The 13,998-nt window shown below is 43.7% G+C and overlaps 1 protein-coding gene across 3 annotated transcripts in view; it reads left to right on the top strand.

The window, feature by feature from the left end:
• LIPC (lipase C, hepatic type) overlaps window positions 1–11,932 on the top strand; it is a 161,053-nt gene extending 149,121 nt beyond the window's left edge. For all 3 annotated transcript variants that reach the window (XM_070579029.1, XM_008521810.2, XM_070579031.1), the window contains 3 exons: window positions 4,460–4,577; window positions 6,106–6,324; window positions 11,768–11,932. In XM_070579029.1, the coding sequence (XP_070435130.1) occupies window positions 4,460–4,577; window positions 6,106–6,324; window positions 11,768–11,879 (449 nt within the window). In that variant the 3' untranslated portion in view covers window positions 11,880–11,932. The remainder of the gene's footprint in view (window positions 1–4,459; window positions 4,578–6,105; window positions 6,325–11,767) is intronic.
• Window positions 11,933–13,998: the final 2,066 nt, after the last annotated feature.

Below are 13,998 nucleotides of genomic sequence, written 5' to 3'. Positions count from 1 at the left end.
AATCGATCTCCTCCTCCTCACAATGTAAGAACAAAGGAAGACAAAAACCCATCTCCAGGGCAGGGACGTGAAACATTCATCCCTGCTCAGGGGCTCCACATTCAGGGCACAGACAGGAGAAGTGATAGCCCAGGATGGATGTCAGCGGGTGGGAGCCGCAGGCACTCTGTCTTGGTGGCTTCATTTCCAGGCAGGTTTGGGCCGCAGCTTCTCTTCAGGGGCTGAGCAGTTGCCATTTGCTTTCAAAGGGTGGATTCAGCTTGCTAGAACCAGAACCCCAGGAGAAAGAGGGAAAGGTCATTTGGAATCAGACACCGGAGTTCGAATTCTGCTCTACTTCTCACTATCCGGTGACCTTGGATCCATGTCCAAATCTCTGCCTCCTTGTCTGTAATTCACCAGGATAATTGACACCGTATCTGTCTAGGTCTCAGCAGAAAACAGGATTCCACTCGCCCAGGTCAGCTGAAGAGAGCAGGCAGGACTCCTTACAGAAGTGGCGGTATTAAGGAAACCATCATAGGGTGTGGACGCACCCCAATCTAACACCAGGCCCGCAGGGGAGGGAAGAGCCCTGGAGAACTGGAGCTGCAGGGGAGAGGCCGCTGACAGCAGCTATTCACAGCGGGGTTACTCCAGGTCGGGCCCCAAAGCCAGAGGGAGCAGAGGAGAACACCCTGACCTCTCTCTGCTCTGCCCTGACCTCCTGCCAGCGGCTCCCCAGTGGTCAGTCCCAACCAGATACCATCCGGCAAGGGAGCCCAGGAGAGGCAGGCCGTGGGGTCACATCCTGGGGCTCAGAGCTGGGCAGGGAGTGGATGGGGAAAGCAGGAGTGGGTGTACCAAATGGAGTCTAACCAGCGTGTTATCCTTCTTTCGTCTTGTTATGAGGACCAAAATGTACGCAACATACGTAAAATACTTAGTATGCAGGCTGGTGCATAGTAGGATCTCAAAGAGATGGAATTCTGGTTCTCTTATTTTCTTTCTTAACACTTTTCAAAGCTTTTTCTTTTTCTGGTAAGATTCTAATTAGAATACATGCTTATTGTAGAAAATGTGGAACTTGCAGAAAAGCATAAAGAAGAGAATAAAAATTACCTGTCTCCCCTCTCCAAAGAGCACTGCTCATATTTTTGTGAATGCCCCTCGTTCCGTGCATTGTTTTATCAGGGTTAGTCTCATGTTAGAGATACAATTTGTATCCTGTTTGTTGTTTGGGGATTTTTTTTCCCCACTTCTTTCATAAGCATTGAAATTGTTCCCAAAATATCCTTAGTGACTTCCTACGAGTAAATCACATGGTTGGGACTACGAACTGGGAATCAGCAGACTGACGTCTCATTGCAGCTCCGCCAGCTCTCAGCTGCGTGACAGTGGACAAGTGACTGAACTTTCCTGAGCGTCAGCTTCTTCGTTTGTAAAATGATGCAGAGGGAGGATAAAGTTTAAACATCTTCCAAAGCTGCTGGAAAGAGAAATGAGATAATTATATGAAACGATTAGCTCAGCGTCTAGGACGTCATGAAGAGCTAAGTGGTAGCTGTCATAATTGTCGGTACCAGTCCATTGTCATTCCTCTATTAGTGAATATTTAGGGCTTTTCTGATTTATTTTTAATGAAATAATTCTGTTATGACATTTTTGAACTTAAATCTCTTTCCACCCTTCAGCTCTTTCCTTAGGGTATGTAAAGCTATTGGTCCCAGGTATAGACATTTAAAAACACAAGTTCTAGAGCCAGGTGGCCTGGGCTTACATCCCAGCTATGCTACTTACTAGCTGTGTGATCCTGGAAAAGTCACTTAACCTCTCTGTGCTTCAGTTTCCTCGTCTCTAAAATGAGATAGTACTAGTATCACCTGTTGTAAGGATCAAATGAGATAACAGATGCAAAACACCTGGCACAGGTAAACAAAACAAATATTAGCTTGGGTTATTATCATGCATACCAACAATCACGTTCTTTTACTCATTTATCCCCAACAGCTTTTAGCCCTGGGCCGAACATCATTTGGGTCGACTTCCAATTAATGCGTATTAAACGGGATTAAAATGGTTGCTCTGAGCATTCCTTGCGTACTCTGGAAGATGGCCCGCCTCCTTATGAGGGGGTTAACCAGAGGCCAGTCCTCCCCCTCATCCTGTCCACATCTTAGCCACCCCCCTCTAATGATGGCCTGTGTCTTCGGGAGGTCCTTTCCTTTTTGTCTCAGTCCAACTTATAACACTGTTCGCTTGTTACAGAGTTCCCTAGACAGATCCCGAATGGTGTAAGGCCTCTCCAGAGGCTTCTGGGATGATAAGCCAGAGTCCCTCTTTCCACCACTGCCACCTAAGGATTTAGGGACACTTCCTGGGATTTGGGCCCACAGCCCCTCTCTTATTTCTCACCCACAGTCTCATAGTCTTGAGAGCATCAAACTACTTTATTCCAGGCTGGAGGGTTTGAGCACCTGGTATGTACAGGGCACCGGAGCAAATCCACCATGAAACCCAAATGGGAAGACTGTTTAGGCCAAAATATAGGGCTGTGTAAATAATCCGGAAACCCAGCAATACAGGCATACCAGGACACTGCAGCTGGGGTGCTGGCAACACTCCGTTAGCAACAGCTGCTGCTAGGTTAGTGGGCAGCTACTAACCTCCAGTGGAAATACACCATTCGGGAGTTAATAGATTGATTCACGAAGATGATAAATTGCCACACGCTGGGTGTGTGAGGTGGATGATCAAGTGGCTAGTTCCATGATCTGTGATTTCCAGTAGGAATTCTTCCCCAACAAAACTTGAAACTCAGGTTTTGAATTCTCAGAGGTAATTTTCATCTTGCTAAGTGTTAATACACATCCTGATACTCCCAAGCAAATAGTCAGTTCATTCATCCCACAAATGTTTAAGTACCTACTACATGCAAGGTACTGTATCAGGATTAGTGGATTAATCCTTCTCTAGAACAGGAAAGGCAGATACACAGCAAGTGCGCCATAAATCCCCTATCCTTTGCCCAAGAGACAGCAATCTTCCCAAGAGCCTGGACATGGTCTCAGACACCGTCTCAACATAGGGCTCTAGAAAGTCCTACCAATCAAATGGAATTGACACGCCATTAAACCCGATTGCAATCTAGATGGTAAAACAGTACAGGTACTTAGAGAATATGGAGACAGCAACAGAAAGAAGTCTAAGCAGCCATCAGCCATCATGGAATGAGGTGGAATAATTTTGAAAACAGCCCCACGGCTGGTTGGTGTGACAGTGCAGTCTACGCCAAGGCCATCTTAGGAGTCTCAGCAATAGGTCCAGGCTAAGAGCATAGACTTTGCTATGTGACCTTGAGCAAGTCACTTTACCTATCTGAGCCCTGGTTTTCTTATTTATAAAATGGTGATGGGACCAGCCTCGTGGCCGAGTGGTTAAGTTCTTGCGCTCTGCTTCGGCAGCCCAGGGTTTCACCAGTTCGGATCCTGGGCACAGACACGGCACCACTCGTTGGGCCATGTTCAGGCGGCATCCCACATGCCACAACTAGAAGGACCCACAACTAAAAATATACAACTATCTACTGGAGGGATTTGGGGAGAAAAAGCAAAAACAAAAAGATTGGCAAGTTGTTAGCTCAGGTGCCAATCTTTAAAAAATAAAATAAAATGGGGATGATAATAACAATACCTCCCTTGTAGGGTTATTATGATGAATAAATGAGATGATGCAACTTAAAGTGTTTAACAGTACCTAATAGTAAGTCATTTGCTTTTATTAATTAAATATAGACAGTATCTAGGCAAAGAAGAATAAAATGTTACCCTCCTCCAAACGACCCATTAGAAGGACATTCTGGACATTTGATAAGATGGAAAACTTTTAGACCTGAGTTCTAGAATTAACATTGTCTTATTTCCATTGGAAAAGGTGCTCGTTGAACCCCACAGAGCTGGTTTCCCAGGACCTGTCCCAGAATATAGGGATGTGGTCATTAGGACATATACTTAGCTGGAGCTCTGCCTCACCCTGAAACTGAGCCCATCCAACAGAGGCAAAAGTCAACAAACATGGCGGTGCGTTCTCTTGCCTTTGTCAGCTGCCTAAAGGGCATCTATCTTCTGATTCATGAAAGGGGACCCTTGCCAAATATATGGAAGAGTCCAACAGGACTGCATCCAGAAATTGGTGTGAACACCAGATAGATTCTGCTCCTATTCTGCCTTCTTTTATTGGATAATATTATTATATTACAGACACAATATGAGTCCTGTGTAGACGTTTAGGAAATACAGTGAAGGAGAAAGAAGAAAATAAAAAGCATTCATCATCCCACCACCTAGGGGAGAAAAAAATTAGGATATCTATCCATCCAGACTTTTCTCCCTGCATTTTTAAATTGTAAAAATATGAGATTTTTAATTAAAAACCCCTGCTTAAATTCTCTCTCTCTCCCTCCCACCCCACCCCCCTCTAGCCTATCATTACCAGTTCAAGATCCAGTTCATCAACCAAATGGAGACACCAGGAAAACCAACTTTTACCATGTCACTCCTCGGCACGAAAGAGGAAATGCAGAAAGTGCCCATCACTCTGTGAGTACAAGGTGCAGCCCTGTCTATGATGGTGACACGCTTAATTTTCTCAAAGGGTCGGGATAGACTCTGTACTTTTTAAGGGTCAGGCCAGACACAACTTACTCTCTCAGTCCCTTATGACTGCCCCAGACACCCTGCCAGAGGGGACATCCACCCAGGTCCTGTGCCTCATCTTCCCTCCTCAGCCTCATCCAGTCCCTCTGGTTGCTTTATGTTGGCGCTGCCTGTGTATGTGATGGGCCAGTGGCCCCATCCGTGTCCACAGTGTAGGAAGAACCAAGCAGGGAGGAGTGGGGAGGGCTGGAGCAGGTGTCCACAGGAAGGCCCTGAGCGCCTTTCCAGTGAGTTCTGAAACCCATAACCCAGAAATAAAACTGGAATCGTTCAACTTGGCACAAATTTCCCATCTCAATCAGCCTGCACTGCCAGCCCTCCCCATCTGTCCTTCGCCCTGTTACACACCTGCTCACAACACGCCTCTCTCAGAGGCTCCCCAGCTTCACTGGCCAGAAAAGGCCCATTGGCTGCTTTCTCTCAGCATCTCGACCCTGAGCATGGCCTCTCCCTGCGAAGTGACACTAGCTGTCCACCCACTCCAGGGACAGTCCTCGCCTTCCCAGGTGAGGATCTCTGATCGTCACACCCACTCAATCATTCAGCAAGTATTCGCTGGTGCTGTGCACCAGAGGTTGAGGGGACCCTATCCTTAGGCTGCCCCTGGCCCAGGGGGACTGGTGGATTCCAAATGATTCTTTACAACATTCTGCGGGAAGAGCTATGACAAGCCGCACAAGCGAAACCTCCATCCATCTGTCTCTCTCTAAATCCAGCGTTACCCCTGGATAACACTGTCTCAGATCTCTCCCCAGGGGATTGTTCTAAATAGTGGAAAGGGCAGCGAGCTGCTCTGTCAAAGTTGGGACATTTTAATGTCTTAGAGATTAGTGAGTAAAGCTGATAATGATACCTAAGGATCTGTGTTTAAATCTTGCCCCAGATTGGTGCATCCTTTTTATATGTGGTTTTCTATCGCTGTTATACTTTGTTGTTTTAATAGAAGTTTCTGTTCACATGGGGAGAAAGAAAAGCATTCCTGGGGAAAGAAAACCATGGGGTGGCTCTACTGTGTTAACCAAACTACGGATAGCTGAACTGCTCAGAGGCCATTGCCAAATCCCCGCTGTCTCTTTGGGGGCAGTTTTCCTATCTGTTAACCTAGGAACCAGGATGCCTGAGCTAAACAAAGTTAAGTAGATTCATTATTACAGACCTCTCGGAGCCTTTTTAACATGCTGACACAGAAAGTAGTATGGTGTTCCCAATAGTATTGGTCTAGAAAATCCTTTTTATCCCAGCACACTTATTGCTATCTCGATTAATAGTCTGTCCAACACCAGTTTGGGAAATGCAGCAGAAAACACCGTCCCAAGTCACTCAGGCAACCTAATGCATCCTGAACGTACCTCAGCATCACTTTGCTGGTACAAATAAATAAACTGTGTCTGGTTTCCTTTCTATCTTCAAGGGGCGAAGGCATTACTAGTAATAAAACCTATTCCTTTCTCCTCACACTGGATTTGGATATCGGTGAGTTGGTCATGATCAAGTTCAAGTGGGACAACAGCGCAGTATGGACCAACGTCTGGAACACGGTCCAGATCATCATCCCATGGGGCAGAGAGCCCCACTACTCAGGCCTTGTTCCAAAGAGCATCAGAGTTATGTCAGGAGAAACCCAGCAAAGGTGAGTGCTGATTCAACCTCCTCCTAACATCTACTAAGCATCTACATGTGCCAGCACTTTCACAATTTAATGCTTGCATGTCTCTTATGAAGTAGACATTATTACATCCTAATGATGGCATAAAGATGCCGGGAAAGGTGCAATGACCATCCAAGTTCACACAGCCATAGGTGAAAGGACCAATATTTGCACCCAGGTCTTCTGATTCCCAGGCTAGCCTCTTCCCACTGCCCATAGTTAACAACTACCTGCCTCCGGAGTTTGAGAACCACCTCACTAGCCCAGTGCTTTCCAAACTTCGGCATGCAGGTGGATCACCAGGTGATGTCAGTGCTGCTGGTCCTAGGACCACACTTTGAGTGGCAAGGACCTGGATGTGACATTTTGTTGTTGTTGTTTACCCAGAGAAATGCTTTTAACAGATCGCAATCTCAAAATCTCACTCTGTGAGGGTGACTTTCAAACCTTAGAGTACCAAAGAATCACTGGGGAGCTTATTAAATGTGCAGAATTCCCAGACCCACCTGCAGTGTTTCTGATTCATTGTGGTCTGTGAAGGACCCAGGGCACACACTTGTTAATAAGAGCCCTGAGAAATCTTGATGTGGACCAATGGATTACCCTTAAGAAGTCCTGCCCTGTGTGATTTAACATCTCCCTTGGCCCCAAAGTCCCCAGGGACAATAAGGGGTTGAGGCGGGGTAGGGAGTAAAGGAAAGAAAGGATGGTCCAGCTGCTCCTTCTGTCTTCTCGGCAGAGCAAAAGGATGCCCAGCATCTTTTGCCATGGCAACCATGATTTTCTATAGTTCTGCAGTTCTCCATGAAAGGTGAACTCCATCCTTACCCAGATCCTTTCCTCTCTCCTCCCCCCTGTATTCAGGAAACTTGTCTCTCCTCTCCCACCTTCCTTTGTTGGGAAGCCCATTTATCTCTCTTGCTTGTCCCCAGTAGAGATGGAAAACAGCAGGCCTCTCACCTCTGAGCTGCACTCCTCCCTCACCCCTCGGGTTTCACTGCCAAGAGCAGGCCCATGGCAGATTTATGCCCCCTGAGTCCCTTATACAACCGCACTCTGAGATTTTATCTCGCCGGGATACAAAACCCTGGCAATTACTAAGAGCATACTCTGCAGTCTGCCAACAGTTTCTCCACGTGATCAATTTGAGAAAATTAAACTGCTTCTCTCCTTGTACACACTTAGCTATTCTCGCATGACTTTTTGGCCCCTTAGAGCAGCTCTACTTCTGAGCACCACCCTCCCCGCCTTCTCTCAGCTAGAGAGCAATTTCTCTGTTTTTGTGGCTGTTCACCACGACAATTCTATGTGACTTGACCTGAAAGGCTGTATAAAATGCAATGCTACCTCTCCACTGGTGCTTACCCACATGGTTCTGAAGAAGGAAAGAGGAGAGGGAAGGGAATGGCTCTTACAGAGCTCCTACTGCACTGGGCACTGAACTACGTGCTCTGGAACATTAATCCCACATCATCTTCCCAATGGCCCTCTGAAACGGGCCCTATTGGCTGTGCAGATTAGAGATCTGAGGCTGACAGAAGTGACACAGCTTGGGGACATTGCTAATGATTGTCTGGGCCCACATCGGACTCAACTTGGTCTGACTCATTGCCCGTTTGTTGCCTTTGCATTGATTATTTCCAACAGCTCCTTCCCTCGTTAGTCTTGGCACCATTAATCTGATTTTCCTTAATCTAATCCAGCAGAGTTGCAGTGCTGGCCCTTAATATATATGAGCATCAAACCCTTCCTTGAGGCTGTAGGAGCTACATGCTGAAAAGAGGGGAGGGGCTATGGGACCTATAGATTTTTAAGTTGTAAGTGCCCTGTGCCTCCTCTGTGTCTTCACAGTACCAGGCACCATTGGGGGATACCAAAAAAAATCTGAGATGTGGCCTTTAGCATTGAGAAAATCCAGGACCTAATTAGGATAACAAGATGCATTAATTTTACTAAAGATCTGCTCCATCCAGAGCTTCTCAAACCTCAGTGTGCACAAGAATCATCTGGGAATCATGTCAAAATATAGGTTCTGCTTCAGTAGGTTGGGGCGGGGCCTCAGATTCCGCATTTCCAACAAGCTCCAGGTGCTGCTGATGCTGCTGGTCTGCGGACCCCACTTTGAATAGTGAGGGTCTAGTCTTGCATGGTCTAGGAAGCCTAAGAGGAAAGACATCAGCTCAGGTTGTTGGTGGTGGGTCTGTGCTGCAATGGGCTTTGCAGAGGCCAAGAGGCATTCCCAGAGAGCTAGGCAGCAAGCAAAGCAATATGTAGGCAAAAACCAGTGACTACTGCATCGTCCAGTCCTAATCTCAAATTTTGACCTTACTGCTTACCACCTATGTAGCCTCAGAATAACCGCACCTTTCTGAGACTCAGTTCTTCAGAAACGAATGGGGATTATAATATGTATCTCAGGAGACTAATAACAAATACCTATTTTTAAGTACCTTCTACAAACCAAAATCCCAGAGCCAGGATGTGAACCCTAAACCTTGTGCTCTTAATCTTTCTAACTAACTACAAGGAAAAAAATTAGTTGAATAACTTGCTCTGTGCCTCCATGGGAGGAATTCATTGAGGGTGATTTTCTTTCCCAAAGGCACAAAGTCAGGGATGAGAGGTTTTGTGGCGGAGTGAAGAGGAAGACCAGAAAATATTGGTCCTATAGCAGGACATATTGGCCTTTTAGGAGGAAAAGCAATTGGCTAAACATAATGGGAAGATGTTCGATTTCCACAGTAATTATATAAATGCAAAACAAAATCAATGAAATTATCACTGGTTGCTCATTAGTTTGTCAGGAATTAAAAGACAGATAACATCCAGAGTTGGTAAAGGTGTGGAGAAATGGGCATCCTCATAAACTATTTGTGGGAATGTGAATTACACAGCTTCTGCAGGGGAGTTTCATTCAACAGCTAACACGGAGTGAGCACATACCCCAGGCCAGGCACTGTCGTGGGCACCAGGTACACAGCTGAGAACAGAAGAGACAAAGCTTTTGGTCTCGTGGAGCTTATATTATCAAAATTTTAGACATATGTAATACTTTGGCCCAGAATTTTACTTCTAGTGTCTATTTGGGAGGAATACTCAAAATATCCACAAAGAATATATATGTAAAGAAGTGTTTGTTGCAATACTGTTACTGAACCAGGCTCGTTTTTGCCCATCGCCCAGAAAGCCAAACAGCAAGACAACAAGATTGCAGCAGAGAGAGGGTTTTTAATCACAAGGCAGCCAAGTGAGGAAACAGGAGAACAAGGCCCAAATCTGCCTCCCCGAAACTGGGGACTTGGGGATATTTATGGGGTAGGGAGCAAGGTGGTCTGAAGTGTGGAGATAGATGATTGGAGGTGAGGAGAGGTGAGGTCATTGATGATGTGCACAAGCGCAGTCAGACTTCATGCCTCTTCACAGGACACATGTTCACAAAATGGCGTCCTTAACATGACCTGAGGGTGGAGTTTTTAGCCTCTTGACGTCAAAAGGTCACTTATTGGGCATCTGCGCAGCCCAGTTGATGGGTTGGTGGTCTCAACTGGCCTAAACTGGACAACGGGGTCCTAATTCCTGAAAAAACAGCTCAAACACCCATTACCATGGTGACCCAGGTGCCAGGGAGATGTTATCTATAGGAACCCAGTGGGAGTCAGACAGCGTATTGCCTAAACAGCACAGTTTACAATGGGCGGGTTAAACAGCTAAAAGCTATAATCAGTAATTGCAAAAAAGGGAAAAAAACTTCAGTTACTAGCTACGTAATCATCAATGGCTAACTGTTTACCTATTTCAACATTTTTTGTCAATAGTAAACCATTGGGAAAATCTCAATGTCCATCAATAGGAAAATGGCTAAATGCATTGTAGTATACCCACACAATGGAACGTCATGCAGCAGGTGAAAAAGAATGAAATAGATTTATATGTACTGATACGAACAGGTCTCCAAGTACATTATTTGATAACAAGGAAAAATTTTAGAAAAATACATCCAGTATAATTCTATTTCTATAAAAACATCTTCACGTTTGCATATGAACATTGATAGATATGTAAATGCATAGGAATGGGTCTGGAAAGACGTAAACCAAACCAAATGAAAGCAGGGAGGGGAGTGATACTGGTGAATGGTGATGGTGGAGAGAATCTTACATATTTGACTTCATTTATTTCTTTACTATTTGCATTTTTCAAGAATGCTTTGAAAAATTACTCATAATAGTTTTTATTTCAGCTTTGTTGAGGTATAATTGACAAATAAAATGTAAGATATTTAAAGTGTACATCATTGTGATTTGATATACACATACACTGTGAAAGGCTTCCCCCCTCTAGTTAATTAACACATCCATTACCTCACATGCTTATCTTCTTTTTTTGCAAGAACATTTAAGTTCCGCTCTCTTAGTAAATCTCAATTATACAATTCAGTGTTATCAACTAGTCACTGTGGTTTACATTAGATCCTCAGACCTTATTCATCTTCTAGCTGAAAGTTTGTACCCTTTTACCAACCTCTCCCTATTTCCAGTCCTGGCAACCACTTTTCTACTCTTTTTATGCGTTTGACTTTTTTTTTTAGCTTTCATATATAAGTGATACCATGCAGTATTTGTCTTTCTCTGTCTGACTTATACACTATTTTAATTTTAAAAGCCTGATTTAGTAAAGACTTGGCCGAGATGCAATTCAAAGAAAAAGGAAGCCATAAACTAGAATTCTCTCTGACTACTGCTAATTTTTTTCCTAATAGATGAGACTGAAGTTAGTAACACAAAATAGTGTCTCAGGCCAAGCTAATGGTCAAAGCGGTCTCACAGTTGGTTTCCAAGAGAGACCCAAAACAATTGTGATGCCCTCTTTGGCTGGACAGCATCTGCACCTATAAGAGGAAGGAGCAGGGCTTACCAGGCTAAGCTAGGCAGAGGCTAGTGATAGTGGCCTCCGGCCCAGGGACCTTTAAGAACAGCATTGACAAATTGGAGTGTGTCCAAAGAAGGAAGGCTAGAGAGAGAAGCCCGCCCGTGAGAATAGTGAAGGAACTGGGAGTGTTTGCCCTGGAGTCCGGGCGATGGAGTGAATGCAAACAACAGTTACCCTCAAACCTTCCAGGAGCTGTTTCAAGGGAGAACCAAGGAGGACTGCCTATGGGACTTAGGGTTCTTACAGAACTGGACCCCGACTCCCTCCCCCCTCCCCCCGCCAGAGAGCAGCTCCAGGAAGCCTTTCCCTGATTGCTTTCACTGACTTGGGTTTTGTTTTACTCAGAAGTTACGAAAATATTTGCAAACATAAGAATCTAATTTTTAAAAAAACATAGCATGCATTACATCAATTGAGTATTTGACAAAGGATGAAACACTTCAGTAAGCTCCATCTAAAAACTTAACGCTGTGTTTGCTTTATGTTCTCCGTTCAGAACGACATTTTGCCCAGAAAACGTGGATGATCTACAGCTTCACCCAACCCAGGAGAAAACCTTTGTGAGATGTGAAATAAGCTCTAAAAAACTGAAGCGAAAGAACAGATGAGCTTTAATGAAGACCCAGTGCAAAGAATAAATGATCTTATTCCTTATCTGAAACGGCTGTCTTATTTGGAAACCAAAGTTATATAAAGAATCTTGCATGAAGTTTAGATTTACAGGGAGATTACATTTCACTATTATAAACTAAGCTTTTAAAAACTATATTATGTAACAATACTCAAATATTAGTTTAACCAAAAATTCCCCAATTTTATGTCTGACTGAATGGTAATATATGCAAATAAGTACAAATGTAAGAGCCACTTTAAACCCGTTGTTCTAATTTAAAATGTCTTTTACAATTAAGTCAGATTTCCCATATTTCTTTGCTAGTTCCTTCTGATCAGTTTTTTGAACCATGCTGGAAAAGTACTTCTTTATTACATAACTAGCACTTCAAAACAGTGAAGTTCCAATTAGTCATGGTTATGTGTCCCAAAGTACACACCCTTTAAGAACAATTCAGCTACTAAAAGAGGAAAAATTCTACTTAAACTGTTAGTTGCCATCATATAAATTGTACAATTATTTCACTGACCCAAACAAATAGAAGTAGAATTTTTCTAAAGCTACTAATGATAAATGAAAGCTGGACAGTTGGTCATTTTAATAATTCAATTACTGTTTACAATTTTCCTCTTTTGCTAATGCTTGCAACAAAAGCTAATGGAGAACTTAGAATTCTGTCTCAAAGAGTTAGATATTAAATCTTACACTGTCCAACACATGAAATAATGATATTTCGACCAACAAATTCTACCACAAACACGTGAGGGAAATACGAGATGTGTTATCACTTGCATATGTGTTTCAACTCATTCAGAGAAGTTAAATGCTGTGCACATTTAACCACCTAACCTGACACTCATATGGGCTCAGCTCCCTGCAGTTCATAATTCACATGCTCTTCCCCAGAGCAGGGTAAAGCAGGACTGGCGAACACAAAAATCCTGAAGAGAGGTCTGCCTCTGACTAAATTAATTTAAGATTATCTTGCATGATTCACTTTTATTTCCCTTGGAAAGATCCATGAAACTAAAGGATATGGGGGTGTGGGGCAGGGCACGGGGAGGAAGAATGGCTGGGTCAACGTTGCATTCTGTCCTGAATGCCCATCTCGCCTGCAGATGTATCCGACCACACCTTCAGTGTGTGTCTAGAAATGATAGATGTTAAAATGAATGACATATTCCATTATGTCTAAAGCACTAAGATTTACAATAAAATCATGTTTGCATTGGATTGGCATGTTCCATCACTAACTATCCAGAAGGAATTTAAAATATCACTTTTAAAAAACAGGATGAAAACACTCTTTGCTGTATACCCTAGACAGTCTATGACCATCTACACCAGGAGACATGGAAAAGAATATTCCTATCAGCCTTGAAATCATTACAACCAGAAACAGCCCACTGGCCACCAGGACGATGCACAAATGAACTGTGGTATACTCTTACTCGAGGTTGTTAAACTGCAGCGAAAAAGGTAAACCAAACTACACACACAATGAGAACAGGGCTGACTATCGAGGAAGGCGGCGAGGCTTCTAGGGGCAAAATTTAAGGAGGCACTCATGGGTTTGTGCATTTGCACAAAGACACACAAAATATATATAGTATGATACAAGCCAAACCAAACTACGTCATTAGGGATGGATAAATAGGTGGTGAAATTCTAAATAAAAGCAGTAAAATCACTAGCACACCAGTGACGCTGCGGTAACTTTAGGAAGGAGGAAGCGCACGCTTCCAGAGTTCCAGGTGCCAGCCAGACTCTACTTCTCACTCTGGGTGGTGGTTGCACAGGTGTTCACTTTTATAACCATTCTTTAAACTGTGCATATATATTTTATGCACTCACTTTTGGTACAAACGTCACATCTTGCAATACGAAGGAAACAAGAAAATAAAGGGCAGAGTTAAAACCAACATTTTTCTACTATAATGTAATATTAGCGTTTCAATACTAATATGGTTTCCCACAAAATATAATTAGAAATTATTTCATCTTTAGTAGGAAAACTTGAAGTGACACAGTACATCATAAAATGCAGAGACTCCATAAGCAACTGACACGACAAATGGTTAACTGGAACATTTGGAACTCCTCTTGGCTCGGGT

The sequence above is a fragment of the Equus przewalskii genome, chromosome 1, assembly GCF_037783145.1.
Source record: "Equus przewalskii isolate Varuska chromosome 1, EquPr2, whole genome shotgun sequence".
Taxonomy (NCBI): domain Eukaryota; kingdom Metazoa; phylum Chordata; class Mammalia; order Perissodactyla; family Equidae; genus Equus; species Equus przewalskii.
The sequence above is the reverse complement of the archived record's forward strand: the minus strand, read 5'-3'. Positions and strand labels throughout refer to the sequence as shown.